The sequence below is a fragment of the Colletotrichum navitas genome (assembly GCF_030913465.1).
Source record: "Colletotrichum navitas strain CBS 125086 chromosome Unknown LY79scaffold_125, whole genome shotgun sequence".
NCBI lineage: Eukaryota > Fungi > Ascomycota > Sordariomycetes > Glomerellales > Glomerellaceae > Colletotrichum > Colletotrichum navitas.
In genome coordinates, this window is record NW_026850671.1 from 86,249 (window position 1) to 101,985 (window position 15,737).

Here is a 15,737-nt window from a genome sequence, read left to right on the forward strand (position 1 = left end):
GGTCGTTTGACATGGGATGGGAATAATTTGATCGTAAGGGTTAGGATGGGAGACCGGTACTAAAACTTGAAGAATCCTTTGACCCTACGCTTTTTGGCCATGATATTGAACCGCCGTGCACCCAAACTTTCTGATTCCTTTTGTTCTGATTGACTGAGCGACTGATACCCGAGTATTCGTCATGGCGGTTCAAGCTCGTAGGCGCTGGTGGCACATCCGGTGGTTCGCCGACACTGACACCCCGGAAGAACGCAATCTCATCAACAAGCTGGATCTCCTCATCGTTCCATACGCGGTGTTGAGTTATTGGGTCAAGTACATCGACCAGTCCAATCTCAACAACGCTTATGTCGCCGGTCTGAAGGAAGACCTTGGATTCAAAGGCAATGAACTTGTCCAGCTACAGACGTTTTACATCATCGGCGCAGTCACGGGGCAGGTGCCGATGATGTTCATTCTTACTTACGTTCCCGTTCACTGGCTTATCCCCTTCCTGGACATTGCTTGGGGAATATTCACACTGCTTCAGTTTCGAGTTACCGGATTCGCTGAGCTTGCGGCATACCGGTTCCTTGTTGGGTGGTTCGAGGCTGCCTTCTTCCCGGTTATGCACTATCTCTTTGGTGAGTCGACCGAAGGATAGAGCCTGTATTCTCACCATCTTCTCACACGAATAGGGTCCTGGTATCGGGGCGATGAGATCGCGCGGCGCGGCGGCCTGTTTTATGTCGGACTTTCTTTGGGCACGCTCACTGCCGGTCTCATCCAGGCTGGCGCTTCATCTCGGCTTGAGGGTGTAAATGGCCTTGCAGGATGGAGGTGGATGTACATCATCTGCTCTCTCATCACGGTTCCAATCGGTATCCTGGGTTTCTTCCTCATCCCAGGTACCCCTGAGCAACCCAACCGAATGGTTTTGAGTAAAGAAAGCATCGCGCTGAGCGTCCAAAGACTGAAGCGCGCCGGTCACGCATCACATGGCAAGTTCAGGTTCGGTGCTTTGAAGAAAATTTTCTCATCTCCGCAATTCTGGGGCATAATTCTCGTCGACGTCTTTTTCTGGAACGCCGGTATTCACACATCGTCCGGAAGCTTCCTACTGTGGATCAAGAGTCTTGGACGATACTCTGCAGCAAAGGTCAACGAGCTCGGCACGATTGCGCCTGCTCTGGGTATCTTCTATACGTTATTCGTCTGCTTTGCCTCGGATCTCGTTCTTGGCCCGGCATGGGCCATAACACTTTCACACACATGGAACATACTCGGACTGATTATCCTAGTCATCTGGGACGTTCCCGAGCCTGCTAGATGGTTTGCTTTCTCAACTATTTACTCATCATACGCCATGTCAAGCGTCTTTCACGGATGGGTGAATACCCAATTGCGATCATCTCCGGCGGAGCGCTCCTTCATTCTGGTTCTTATCAATGCCATATCCCAGTCTTCTACGGCATGGACTCCCCTCTTAGTGTTCCCCACTGTGGAAGCACCTCGATATCCAAAGGGTTTTGCGTTCACTCTTGGTTCTGCGATTCTCCTAATAATATCAACTCACATTCTTCGTGTTTACGTCAAACGAAGAGAGTAAGTGACTTTTGCATCATAACCCAAACAGAGGTCCGAATAAGATCACTGACCGTAATTCAGCCCACAAGTCGGAAACACGACTGGTTTCGCTGAGAGTGATCCAGAAGACCACGCCACTGTTGAGGACGGCAAACGGACACCAATAACGGTGAACGACAGGAATGACCGGGGCGACTAAGGCTCAGTCTTGAACTTTTGACTAGGGTTTGATTGCATGTCAGCGTGGGTTTTAGCAGTATAAAAGGGCACTATTCAAGGCTAAGACGCAGGTCCTTGAAATATATACAAAGCAAAGCGTTGTTTACATCTTGTAACTCTTGTAATAGCCGGTTATTGACTGAGAAACTCTCAATGTTCATCATTGAAGCTGCACAAGAATCAGAGTTACTCCTGACGATCAATGGCTTTCATCGTTCATCATTAAAAACACTCGGCCACTCGCTAACCCCTCATGACAGATAGTTATCACCAGTCAACTTACCACATACCCTGAGACCGACTCAAAATGACATGACTATTCTCATGCTTGATTCCGCCGAATTTGGGCTCTGCCAATTCAAGCTTCGCGTCGGTCAAGTGGCCACGCGGACGCATTTGGGCACAGGGTGCAACTGAGCCAGCCTCAGTATAACGGCTGATAAAGTAGATTATCCACGCCAAGCAGGTTTTCAACCCGCTGTGGAAACGCTCCTCTTTTTGGTCCACCACGCACGCTGTCGGCGAAATAAGCAGGAGGCCGAGAGCCAATGACAAGTGTTCTCGGATCCGAGGAATCTTCGTTGCTCGTCAGATGTCTTGATAGCCGGCCGGCGCTGAGCCCCAAAACGAAACTTTTTGGTCCGGAATGGGGAAACACAGGATGGCACCATGGACGACCTCGATGAGGCCAACTTCTGTCCTGTATCGGAGACGTTAAATTGGGGTCGACGTGCAGATAATATCCCACGATAGTCTCGCACCATGGGCGGCAACGGTGATGACGACATGGCGACTGGCACCAGTCTCGTCGATTGTCTGCGCCAAGTTGGAGAGATTCAGGATGTTTCCTGGATTGATAAAAGAACGTGAGGGCCACACCATTGAGATAGAGTTAGGAGGCAAGACTTGAGGGTAATCTTACTCAGCCATACACAACATGACTTCGGTACCCATCTACAGCTCTACCAATGGCGGGGATGACAGCAGTTCAAGCAGGAAGAAGCAGATTCTGCTGAACGCTTTTGAAATGTCCACCGTCGGACACCTTTCTCCGGGACAATGGAAAGTTTGTAACCCATGCGCATATTGATCCAGATATGGCTTGTTGCTAACCAGGCACATTCCAGAACCCTACCGACAAATCAGCAACCAAGAGAGACCTCGACTACTGGATTAATCTCGCAAAGTTGTTGGAAAGAGGCGGTATCAATGCTCTTTTCCTAGCTGACACGTACGGAGGTTACGATACATACGAAGGTAGTCTTGACAACTGCATTCGTCGCGCGGCACAATGGCCAATGACCGACCCTACGATTGTATGGAAGTTGTTTGTCTCACGAAGAACAATAGCTAACCGAGACACAGCCGATCAGTGCCATGGCTGCAGTGACCAAGAACCTCTCGTTCGCCATCACTGCGTCCACCTCCTTCGAGCCACCATTTTTGCTTGCCAAACGCTTGTCGAGTCTAGATCATTTCACAAGGGGTCGTATTGGTTGGAACATTGTCACTTCCTGGAAGAAGGCTGCTTTCAAGGCCATTGGTCTTGATAGCCCGATCCCTCACGATGAGCGATATGCACAGGCGGACGAGTATTTGAGAGTGCTATACAAGCAAGTCTGCCATTTATAGCCCAAAAATACGTCACCTCATGAGAGGGATTCTAACCGAATTACCTAGGCTTTGGGAAGGTTCATGGGCGGATGATGCAATTATACCTGATCCCGAAAACGACAGCTATGCCGACCCCGATAAGATCCGAACGATTCATCATCACGGGAAGTTCTTCCATCTTGACACACGCCACATCGTCGATCCCTCTCCTCAGAGAACCCCCTTCCTCTTCCAGGCAGGCACGTCAGCAGCTGGCTCCGAATTTGCTGCTACCCATGCTGAGGGCATCTTTGTTTCCTCTCATTCTCCCCAGCTCCTGAGGCCTAAGATCAAACAGATTAGAGAGAAAGCGGCAGGCCTTGGTCGAGACCCTCAATCGTTAAAGTTTTTTGCAACCTTCACTCCTATTATCGGTCGAACAGATGAAGAGGCCCAGGCCAAGCACGAGGAGCTCTAGAAGTACGCCTCTGTGATAGGTGGGCTGGTCCTTGTGAGTGGCTGGACGGGCATTGATCTATCCAAGATCCCTGTGGATCAGGAGGTCACTGCTGCGGATTCGCTGGAGGCGCATAAGGTTCGCAGCATTCTCGATTCTTTCACTACCACGAGCGAGCACGTACCTAAATGGACACCACGTGTCATCGCCGAGCGGGCGGCAATCGGAGGCCTCGGTCCCGTATCTGTTGGAAGTCCGGAGAAGGTGGCAGACGAGCTGGAGTACTGGGTACCGGAGGGTGATCTCGATGGTTTCAACCTAGGATATGTGACGACCCCTGGTACCTTTGAAGATGTTGTTGATCTTCTCATTCCCGAGCTTCGACGTCGTGGGATATACCCAGAGGCGCCGGGAGAGGATGTGCGGCTGACGGCCAGAGAGAAAGTCTATGGTGTGGGACAGAAGGGGTTGAGAGCTGATCACCCAGGTTCTACTTACAAGTACGATGTCTACAGGGAAGAAAGCACAGAACCAGAGGAGCACGCTCCAAGCTACTGAAGCGTAGCATTAGGTTTCGCTTCCCTTCGTCATGAAGGGTATCTCTCGAGTGCATGAAGGAAGCTCATACTGTTGCAGGTATTTCTTCTAATAAACTAGCATAAATCAGCTCCCACATGGACCTATATTTGCGATGCAGTGAGATATAATTGGCCAGGACGACTTCAGAGACGTTCGTGAGATTTCCAGTCCTGTCTTCGTACCACAGAGAAATGACCAAAAGAGGTACGGTTCAGAAGGACATAAGGGTCGCGTAGTGTCAGATGAATGCAACTGTGTCAAATCCGATCCTCGTCTTACTAAAGTTCTGTTGTGCACCACTACAACGATGTCCACTTGTTCAGTAATGCAGGTTGAAAATCTCAGCATCCCCGGCTGTGTGTTCTAGTGGATTATGATTTCTCGTTCACAAGTATGTGCACTTGATCCCGAGAAGGTCGCAGGTTCGAGCCCTGCCACGGTCATAGCAATTCCTTTTTGCAATTGTACTAAGTTCCCAGACCTTTATAAGAGCATTGCATCAAAATATTGTTATTGTGCATGTTTAGTGCTCGATTTGATGTACAAACTCATCTAGACTTCATGAGTCTTGTGTAGGGGGGCGCTTCCGATGAGAACTTTTACCGCCATTCGCTGTACAACCCAAAGTCGCATAGTACCTTCAATGAACAATCTGACACTTTTTATCCTAACCAGCTCTCGGCAACTTACAATGTGCTTTATAAGCCTAACTTTTGTCGCTGCTCCCTCATTCTCAGGGTGCAGTCTGTGTTCAACGGTATATCCACGCTGTCGACTGTTTCCATCATTGCAGCCACAATCCGTTCTGCAGGGTTGCAATCCAAATGCTTTTCGTAGCAGGTCATATATGAAAGCACTCGTTTAAGGGATTTTAGCAGATCCATGATGCTCTCGTCTGATCTGATCTCAACCTCCGTTGCTCTGGTCCCTCGGACGTATATCAATCCCGCAAACACACTCCCGAGGACGATATAATCGCATTTCTTGTCTCTGGTAACCGGTATGTCGGAAATACCGACACACAGCCATTTCCCCTCTATTAGCCTGTCGACTAGATTATTCAGGTGTGATGGCAGGTCCAAAGCCAGCTGGCTTCGTTTTGTACGGATGATTTCTGAAAAAAGGCGTTAAATCCAATCCAATCGCAAAATGCATATATCTCCACTTACCAGATATCAAAGGCGAGCCAAGAAAGTCGTGAGTGTAGTCATCCAAGCGAACACCGTCAGCTGTCATCATGCGGCCTTCCTCGTCGGCGACACAAGTCAGTGTGATCTTGACAATCGTTCTTTGAAAGAGCCGCTCATCACCCAGTGTCCAAGCTATGCACGCGAGCATCCCAAGGTCTCGTCCGTTCCGACTGGTTTCCGCACTTTTCAACTCTCCATACCACTGTGCGATCCACGGTTGGAGAACCTCCTCCATTTCGTATAAGCTTGCGAGACACAACGTGTTGTAGATCTCGGTGACCGTGGCATTCCTTGGTACTTGATGGAACTTGGAATGGATGATGTTGAGAAGGATGACGAGTCCAGATGACTTGTCATACTGACAAGCGTAGAGCGATGGGGTGCACGCCCACCATTTTCCATCGTGCGTTCTGATCTCGGAAGACATCTCGTAGAGTGACCTTTTCCAAAAAGAGGATGCGCGCCGTAATGTGTTGGAGCAAACGCGGAACGATAAAGCGTCGCCAGACGAAGGGTCGGCTCCGGTGCGCAGTAGTAAGTCCCCATTGGGGTCTATCTTGATCTCATCCTCGTCTGGCAGAGTATCATCCGACGGTGTTTGAACCCATTCAGTCTCCGTGTCGCTGTCGTACTCAGCAACCATATCAGCCGCTGGACGAAGGGCTAGGTTCTTGAGCGCCATGACTTTAATGCTTCAACAATTCAATTTTGGGCGGTAAACGAGGAACATGGCAAGAGAATAAAGAATTCCTGTGATGATGGCGGGCTATTCAGTGATATCGAGACCAGCACCGCCCGCCAAGCGCGTCAGCACGGAGGTCACGGGGCGTCTTAGGATGTCTTGTCGTGTTACATGGTTGAATTTACCGGATCATAAACTCTATGTTGCGTGAACACTGTGTAGATGAGGGGACAAGAAGCGCACGGAAGTGCCCGTTTTACGTAATGATACAGGCTCAACCATGGACAGTTTGGCCTGATAGGTTGACGGTCCTTGGCATCTCGTACATGGAATCGACCACGAGCAAGGTTGACTGCATCATTTCCATAAAAACCCCAGGAAAACTGTAACTATTGAACGGGGAAGGACCCGGGCTCCCGAGGTCAGGCGGGATGGACCGTAGGGCTTAGCCTTGTTCAGGTAAGAGGCCAAAGCTTCGCCGCATACGTAGTTGGCCGTGGACTGTGCATCGTGAGCTGAGACTCATTGTGCGGGGAAACGTTAGGTCCGGGCACAAGAGGAGGTTTTATGAACTGTTAGACTTTCACAGCACCGGCTACATGTTGAGAACTGCTTAGCTGATATTTGTTGGGTTCACTGATGCTGTTAACTACCTTTTGGACAAAGCAGCATTCAACGACGTTGTTCAAATCTTGAACGGGGAGTGTTGCGTTATGATGAGACACAACTAGCCCCGGTAAAATGAACAATATGTCCAAGTTTCTGATCAAGCCTCAGTTGAATATCGAGTTGCCACAACTGATTGTTCAAACGCGAGGCAAAGATCTGTCTATGGTTTGTCAAATCGCCTACCAAGAAAGAAAAAGAAGGTAGCAAGGCGTCTTGGTCATTGAACCCTTCCACACATAATGGCCGCAAATCTGATATATTTGGAGAGGAGACACGATGATAAGACTTGTTCTCACGAATAAGCTGTTTTCGTAGTCTCTCAGTTTGATCCTCATCTGATGATCTCGAGTTTGCGCCCCCGCATCATTCCTAACACAGCAAAAGGCACTCAAGACTCCTATGCCGATATCTTCGTGTCTATCACTGTGTTATTTTATCACAGTCGGCGAGATCTGTAGCCCCCCACCCTCCCCCTCCCCCTCCCCCGCAGCACACTTGAAACCTGGAGCAATTGGTTGCGGACCAGTCAGCTTGCCGCCAGTGCACGTAGCAAAATGAGTCTCATCCGGCAAACAGGTGAGGTAGTCCTCGCCACAAGTACCAGGGGCTGGCTTGGGTACACTAGTCAATTATGTCGTAGTAGATGCTGTTTTAGCGACAGTCGTGTTTGTGAGAATTGAGGTAGCAATGATAGTAGCAGTTACAGTGATTGTGACCTCATTTGTTACAGTCGTAGTTATCGGCGCAGGGCCAAAGTTGGTTGAGACTGCGGTGTTGGTGGGCAATGTAGGTTGCATGGGATGCCTCTCAAATGCAGTAGTTGTCCCAGCGACAACAGACGAGGCAATGGAAACAATAGAGCCCTTTGTTGTCGAGCTTGAGGCACCCGTTCCAACCGTGCTAGAAGTAGCACTACCCCCAAAAGGTGGTTCTGCTGGTGATCCTGCTCGAGTGTTTCCATCACAAGGGTGCTTAAAAAGGTTTTTCTTTCCCTCAGGGTGATCAACATAAATACCAGAATTGGGGAGTACAATGGGAATCTGCGCGTTTAAGGCCTCTCCGGTGGTATAGCCACCGGAGATATCACCCAGGTTTGCAATGAAAAGCTCGGGGAATTGTTCGCGCCTGGCCAACGACTTGCGGCGGTCAGCAAAATTCTCACGCTTTTTCTTCATGCCGGTGATAGTAGCAGGAGCACAATTCATGTACTACTCGGGCTGGCCACCAACCCTAGCGAGCCAGATCCAAGCAAAAACATACTCGCCCGGTGTGATACTGTTAGGGATTGTGAAAGGGTACTTATCTTTGTTCGGGCCCTTGAGGTTGTCCTTCTGGTTGCGAGCCGGACATCCGCCTTCAATAGAGTGGATGGCCATCCATTTTGAGTATCTCGTTGGCTTTGCATCGGCGCTAAGAGCAAACTGGCAGCTACCGCCCCCGTGTGCAGCCTGCCCCTTAAAAGTCGCTTCGAAAGTCTCCCCGATAGCCATGGACGTGGGAGATCCGTCAACCTCGTAGGTAGGCCCGGCATGTAGCATTTTACAAGGAAAGTCGTCGCCTGTGCTAGAAATTGGGTTAGTAGGACCGTCAGCGGCAAATTTGAAGGGCTTTGGGTTCTCAAGGACGACGTGTGCTAAGATTTTCGATGCTAGTATCGAGACGAGGATCGAGACTTCATACATTCTAGAAGGCGTGTTGGTTATTGCAGATCATAGGAATCGGCACGAGGGAGGATTGTTTCGTGACAAAAGTCGCCAGCCACAAGACACAATGAGTCATAGAGTGCTATCGGGGAAGTATTTCTTCAGAGTCTGAGTCTTCTGGTAGTGCCAATGAGCTACGGGATATGAGAAATATTGCTAGCTATTTATGGCTACTCACGATCGTTCTTGATGTGCAGTTATGCTTGTAATAAGTCAAAGCACCCACTTATGGCCCCCCTACCCATATAGCCCACCCTAAAAATGCCGCCTAGCTACTGACTTTCTAGATAACCTCTAACTTTAAACTATTACAACATTTTCTATTCTTTATTAAATTACTTTATTTTTTTAGGATATACTCTTTAATATACTATAACCTAATATACTAAAGATAAGATCTAAGAGGCACTTGCTAATATTAAAAATAGTATATCTTCTTAGGTTACCTCTAGGTAATAGGGTATACTATAATTAACACTTTAGTATTATATAAATAGTTATTAATAAAGGTTAATTACCTTTAAGGATCTCTAGTGACTATTAACTACCTAAGAGGCTAGGCTAGCTACTTAGGTAACTAGCTAGGCTAACCTTAGGCTACTACTAACTTATTAATAACTAAAGGACTTTACTTATTATATCCTTTATACTATAGAGGATACTTAACCTCTAGGTAAAAGGTAGGTAGATAGCTTTATTTAAAGGAACCTATTTATTAAGGTCTAGAGAAGTTAATCTATTAATTTAAGGTGTATTAATAAAGTATTTACTAAGGTTATTAAAGACTAGTTTAAATATCTTACTATACTTTATATTTAGGCTATTAAACTAGCTAATAAATATAATATAGATAAGACTAGTATCCTTAAAAGTAAAAGTAATAATAGGTTAATACTAAGTAAAGCTAAAATAAAAGTAGTAAAGAAAAAGTAGCCTAGATTATATACCTAGGTATTTATTATTAAGTATATATTTACTAAAAGTATTCTTATTTATCCTTTAGTTATATATATAAGTAAAATAGTCTAGTAGTAGTAGTTCTCTTTAGATTTTACCTTATATAATAAATAAAAGTTTATAGTAATAAAGAATAAATAGACTACTAATAATACTACTATTAAATAGCTATAAAAGGTCTTTTTTCCTTAGACTAAGCCCTCTTAGCCTAATTAGGCTAGACTACTTATCTTAGATAAGTATAAAAGCTATATAATAATAGATTTTATATAGTTATACTATATTAATAATATTTATCTCTTATTCTTACTACTATATACCTCTTATATTCTTTAGCTACTTAACTAGTTAGTCTTTAGTCTTATAAAAGTAGCCTATTATAAGAAGCTTAAGTATCTTAGTTAGTAAAATAATTTAACTATTATTAGTAAAAAGAACTTTATTAGCTATTATTAAAAGGCTTACTAGGCTAGTCTAACTATAGGTAATATTAAGAGTAGCTAAAAATACACTAGGTTATAGCCTATTAGTATTATAAAGCTACTAATAAATAGGCTACTAGTTTAAAAGGTAATATTATTAACACTAACACTATTAATACTACTTAAAGTAGCTACTAAAGATACCTATAAGGGCTAAGATGCCTAGGATATAAATATATAAGCATCTAGTGTAAAGTAGTCTACACTAAAGAAGGTAAAAGACCTTAAGGACTAACTATAGCTCTTTAGCTAACTAGACTAGCTAGAATAAAATATTACTATATAACGCTAGCTCTTTAGAAAGGTTAAAAAAGGCTTCTAAGAATAGTCCTATATACTAGCTACTGCCTAGTAAAAAATAGGCCTTCTAAATATAACAGGATTTATAGTACTAGCTATAGGTCTTAGTAATAGGTCGCTAAGCCTCTAGCGCCTTACCCTACTATCTAGTTTTCTAGCAGTAGAGCCTCTATTGTCTAAGCTCTGTAAGCTTAAGTCTTATAATACACTAATACCTACTATTAAGCCTTACCTAGTTAAGTACTTATAGCTATTACCTTATAATTCTTAAGCTTCTATTTTTCTTAAGTAACTAGTATAAGTAAAATAGATTAGAATAATAGTAAATATACTAATTACTTACTAACCTATTATTAATATACTACTAGTGTAGGTAAGCTATAGCTATTTATAGCTAAGTACTTAATATACCTAATTAAAGGTAAAGACTAACTACTATTATTAAAAAGGTTTATATAAGGACTTAATAAAGAAGAAGTATAAAGAAGGTTACTATTATAAGGCTTAGATATACTAGACTTACTAATAGTTAGTAATAAAGCCTTTATTAATAAATAGTTATAAAGTAGTTAAAGTATTAGTATAATTATATAAAGTTAAGAGGTTTTAGACCTTATATAGGTAATAATATTATACTTCTAAGAAACTATAAAGACTATAGTTAAAGAACACTAAAAAGAATAAAGGTATTATAAGTGCCTTCTATAAAAGCTTACTAACTAACTAGTGTAGTAATTTAGTAAAAAGGAATATAAGAAACCTTTATTCTATAACTATAAACTCCTAAGGGAAAAATCTATAAGTGCTTAAGTAGTAAATTAAATTAATACTATAAAAGTAGCTAATAGGCTTTATCCTAGGAGCATTATAAAGTAATAGGTTAAATAGGCCTTATTAAAGGTATTTTTATTATTATAAATATAATAGTATAACTATAAGAAGGGGCTTACTAAACCTTTAGTCTAAGATAACTTTTTAGTGTTTATTTACTAAAAGTATATTAACCTAGAGGCCTAGGAGTAAGACTATTAGTAAAAGCTTTAAAAGATATAAATATATAATAGCTAGACCTTATTATAGTACTTTACTAAGTAGTTAATAATACACTATAACCTTAGTATAGAAGATATAAAAGACTTAAAGGCTAAGGCCTACTAATACTTCTTTAGGTTACTTTACTTATTATAAGATAAAATAATCTAGTAAAAAGTACTTATCTTTATATAAAGAATATAGTTTATAAAGCTAACTAATTATAGTTACTAAAGGACTAGAAATTTAGTAAAAGGTTATAAAAAGATAACAAGAAGTGCCCTTAGAACACTAATAAGTATATATAGAGGCCTATGCCTTAATAAAGGGATTAAAAAAAAAGGCCCTAAGGGACTTAAAGCTAGTAGATATAATATACTACTAGCTAAGAGGTAACTAGTGTAGTAGTTAGTTATATAGTAGCTAGTTACTAAAAGGTTAACTAAAGTTTAAGTACTATTTTATTTATAACTAGAAGAAGTATCTTATAACTATATACTTAAAGAGAAAGTTTAATAGTGTAGGTAATAGTAGGCTATTTAATTACTAACTAGACTAAGAAGCTACTATAGTATAGTATATTATAATAGGCCTAAGAATTTAAGAGCTTAATCCTATAGAAAACAAGTAGGTATAAGTAATATACTTAACCTACTTATGCCTTAGATAATAAAGGTACTTATTAAGGTAACTATAACTAGTATAGTAATTATTCTATAAAAGAATATTAAGAAGGTTATAAAAGTATTAATAAATATATACTCTAAGGTAAATCTTATTAGTAGTAGACTAGTAAAGCACCTAGGCCTTAAGCTAGCTAAAGTAAAGATATTAACTCTTAAGGTATTTATAAAAGAACTAATAAGTTAAAAAAAGGCTTATTAGTTAACCTTTTTCTTAATTAATAATTAAGGTTAACTATAGAAGATTTATTAACTAGTTATTAAAGTAAATAGAGAAGTAGACCTACTTAATATCTTTATATCTAGATAGTCTATAGGCTAAGAAAGCATCTAGATTAATATAGCTACTAATAAGTAGTATTATAAAGTAATCTTTATTACTAAGCCTAAGGTAATTACTTATAATATAGTTAAAAATAAAAAGTAAGTATATATACTTTATATTTCCTATAAGGTTAGTAAACTAGTAGAAATAAAACTAGTAAATGTCCTCCTAAAGGAGCTTAAGAGTAAAGTAGTAACCTTTAACAAAGGTTTAGTAATAGGACTATAGGTCTATAATAAGGTAGAATATATAATTAACCTAGAGCTAAGGAAGAAGCTACTATTTAACCTAATTCTATTTATTAAATAAAAAATAGCTAAAGAAGCTTTACTAATATATTACTAAGAACTTAGTAAATAAATATATTACTATATCTACTAGTAAAGCTAAAGCACCTATATTATTTATACTAAAGAAAGATAGTACTATATACCTTTATATAGATTATTAAGGCCTTAATAAGGTTACTATAAAGAACTAGTATCTATTACTATTAATTAGTAAGCTATTAGATAGGCTTTAGGAAGTAAAATAGATCTTAAAGGTAGATATTTATAATATATACTACTATATTAATATTAAAAAAAAAGACTATTAGAAAACAGTATTCTAGACTAAATATAGTTACTTTAAATATATAGTTATACCTTTTAGGTTAATAAATATACTTATAATATTCTAGGTATTTATTTACTAGGCACTTAGTAAGCTACTTAATATATATTATATTATATATATAGATAACCTTATAATTTACTTTACTATAAAAAGTAATACACTAAGGACCTTAAGAAGGTCTTCTAAAAGCTTTAGATATTTAGACTATTTATAAAGCTATCTAAGTGTTTATTTTATTAATAAAGAGTTAAATTCCTAGGGTATATAATTACCTTAGATAAGATTAAGATAAATAAGTCCTAAGTATAAATAATTACTAACTAGAAGGCACTAAAGTCTATAAAGGATATCTAAGTGTTTTTAAGGTTCTATAATTTTTATTATAAGTTTATCCTAGGGTATATAGGTATTACTATACCTATAATATCTTTATTAAAAGGTATATAAGTGCTCTTTATATATTTAAATAGACAAAGGAGGCTAATATAGCCTTTAATTAGCTAAAGGTTACCTTTTTATTAGTAACTATACTAATATATTAGAACTTATAATAGGCTATATATATAGAAATAAATATATTAATTAAGGCTATTATAGCTATTTTCTTTTAGTAAGTAAAAGGGTAGTAGTAACTAGTTATCTACTAGTTATAGAAGCTTAGTAAAATAAAGTAATAATAGGCTATAAGTAGTAAAAGCTACTAGCTATTATAAAAGATTAAAGCATTAGGCCTACTACCTTTAAGGGCTATTAAAGAAGTTTTTAGTCTTAATAAATTACTAAGTATTAAAAGGTATTATTAGTATACCTATATAGGACTTTTAGAGAAGGCTTACTTACTAAGTATATAAATTATTAGTGTTTAACTTTAACCTAAAGTATAGACTAAGAAAAATAAATCTAGTAAATAGATTATTTTAAAGGCTAAACTATATATAGAGAGAAATACTATATATAGATATTCTACTAACACTAGTAAAAAAGCTATAGCTTATTAGTAAGCTACTACCTAATATATACTAAAGATTATAAGCCTTAAAAAGAAAAGTAAAACTATAACTATATATATTTAGGTAGTAAAGGCTTTATTAAATAATTCTAGCTATAAGGTAAATAGTTCTTAGGATAAGGAATTCTCTTCTCTAAGTTAGTAGTAGGCTATAGGGCGCCTTAACTATTTAGTAATAATTACTATTATTACTACCTAAGGCTAAAGAGTAAAGAAGTAATTAGAGAACACTTAGTAAAAAGTTACTTAAGTAACTAAGGAACCTAAAGAAGCTAAGGTTATTATACTAGAATAATATATTTTACACTAAGTTATAAAAAACTTATAACTAGTAAAATAGTATATATACTAGACCTTATAACTAAGATAAAAAAGCTTATTAGAGGACTATAAGCTAAAAATAAGTTTTACTTATTATAGTTAGTAAAAGTATATAGTATAGCTAGTAAGTTAAAAGTATATACTATTAATAAAGAAGGTACTTTATTCTTTAAGGGAAGACTAGTAATCCTATAAGTAAAATCTCTAAGGGTAAAGATTCTTTACTAACACTATAATAACCCTAGGGTAAAGTATATAGGGGCTACTAAGAAAGGGCAAGGCATCTAGGCCACCTAACAAAGGAAAAGAGGAATAGTAAAACATAGGAAAACTACCTACACTATAACAACGTCTAATAATAATAATATATATATTAATTAATAGGTCTTGTAATTCTTAGACCTAATCTATAAAGATACTAAAATAAAAGTATAAATTAATAAAGTAATTACAAAAAGAGTAAATTTCCCTAAATAAATAAAAGTGTAGTAATAACTAGTAGTATATTTCTATATAGAGTATTAAGGCTAATAATAATGACTATATATAAATAATTATGTCTCCTCTAATCCCTTCTTAGGTCTATAAATCCCTTTTTTAATAGGTAAGTAGTCTTCCTGTTATTTTATCCCTTATATTAACTACTATATAATTCTTAGGACTATGCTACCTAACCCTACTACACTACTAAGACCCTTAAGCTTATTATAAAGAAGTTCTATTAAAAAGGAATTATAAAAAATATATAATAGTATATTAAGAGATATAAGTATTATCTTAGTGTTATAGTCCCTAGGTATAAGCTATATAGGTAGTTATAGTTACTACTATTACTATTACACCTATTCTAGGAGATTTTAATAGACTTTATTATAAGGCTATTACTAAGCGCCTATAATAATAGCGCTAAGTATAACTATATATTAGTTATCCTATATTAAATAACTAAGTTTATAATATTTATATTTACCTAAAAGATATTAAATATAGTATAAATAGTAAAGATCCTCTATAAGAGGGTAAAGTATAGGTTTAGGACACCTAAAAGGATTATAAGTAATAAAGATAAGCTATTTATAAGCCTTTTTTAAGAAAAGTTTATAAAAAAAAAGTAATATATTACTAACTATTTACTATATATTACCTATAGACTAATAGCTAAATAAAGTAGACTTATTAGATATTAAAAAAGTATTTATAGCTATATACTAATAGTTATTAAATAAATAAGTAGTATAGCTAGATAAACTAAATTTACTTATAATAATAGCTAGTACTTTATTACTAAGGTATCTCTCTTTATAGTACTATATAAGTATTACCCTAGGAGTATAAAGTATATACTTAGTAAT

The 15,737-nt window shown here is 38.6% G+C and overlaps 4 protein-coding genes and 1 non-coding gene across 5 annotated transcripts; 3 read left to right on the forward strand and 2 right to left on the reverse strand.

Moving 5' to 3' along the window:
* Window positions 1-181: 181 nt before the first annotated feature.
* On the forward strand, window positions 182-1,765 carry LY79DRAFT_528221 (major facilitator superfamily transporter; the record flags this gene model as incomplete). Its single annotated transcript, XM_060556001.1, has 3 exons — window positions 182-623; window positions 678-1,584; window positions 1,648-1,765. 3 exons carry the CDS (start codon window positions 182-184, stop codon window positions 1,763-1,765), a joined length of 1,467 nt encoding a protein of 488 aa, XP_060407931.1.
* Window positions 1,766-2,274: 509 nt separating this feature from the next.
* On the forward strand, window positions 2,275-4,393 carry LY79DRAFT_653838 (HK97 family phage prohead protease; the record flags this gene model as incomplete). The annotated part of the gene is made up of 5 exons (XM_060562618.1): window positions 2,275-2,851; window positions 2,913-3,101; window positions 3,151-3,398; window positions 3,466-3,812; window positions 3,876-4,393. Exons 1-5 carry the CDS (start codon window positions 2,723-2,725, stop codon window positions 4,391-4,393), a joined length of 1,431 nt encoding a protein of 476 aa, XP_060407932.1. The 5' UTR covers window positions 2,275-2,722.
* Window positions 4,394-4,766: 373 nt separating this feature from the next.
* LY79DRAFT_t267 lies at window positions 4,767-4,857 on the forward strand. Its single transcript has one exon. It is a non-coding gene; the product is annotated as a tRNA-Val (tRNA).
* A 10-nt stretch (window positions 4,858-4,867) lies between these two features.
* LY79DRAFT_653839 (uncharacterized protein) lies at window positions 4,868-6,508 on the reverse strand. Its single transcript, XM_060562619.1, has 2 exons — window positions 5,584-6,508; window positions 4,868-5,528 (listed from the first exon to the last, which is right to left on the reverse strand). Exons 1-2 carry the CDS (start codon window positions 6,284-6,286, stop codon window positions 5,113-5,115), a joined length of 1,119 nt encoding a protein of 372 aa, XP_060407933.1. The 5' UTR covers window positions 6,287-6,508; the 3' UTR covers window positions 4,868-5,112.
* A 671-nt stretch (window positions 6,509-7,179) lies between these two features.
* Window positions 7,180-8,637, reverse strand: LY79DRAFT_679519 (endoglucanase; the record flags this gene model as incomplete). The annotated part of the gene is made up of 3 exons (XM_060564522.1): window positions 7,180-7,566; window positions 7,615-8,163; window positions 8,185-8,637. The coding sequence occupies 3 exons, from the start codon at window positions 8,635-8,637 to the stop codon at window positions 7,384-7,386; spliced, it is 1,185 nt and encodes a 394-aa protein (XP_060407934.1). The 3' UTR covers window positions 7,180-7,383.
* Window positions 8,638-15,737: the final 7,100 nt, after the last annotated feature.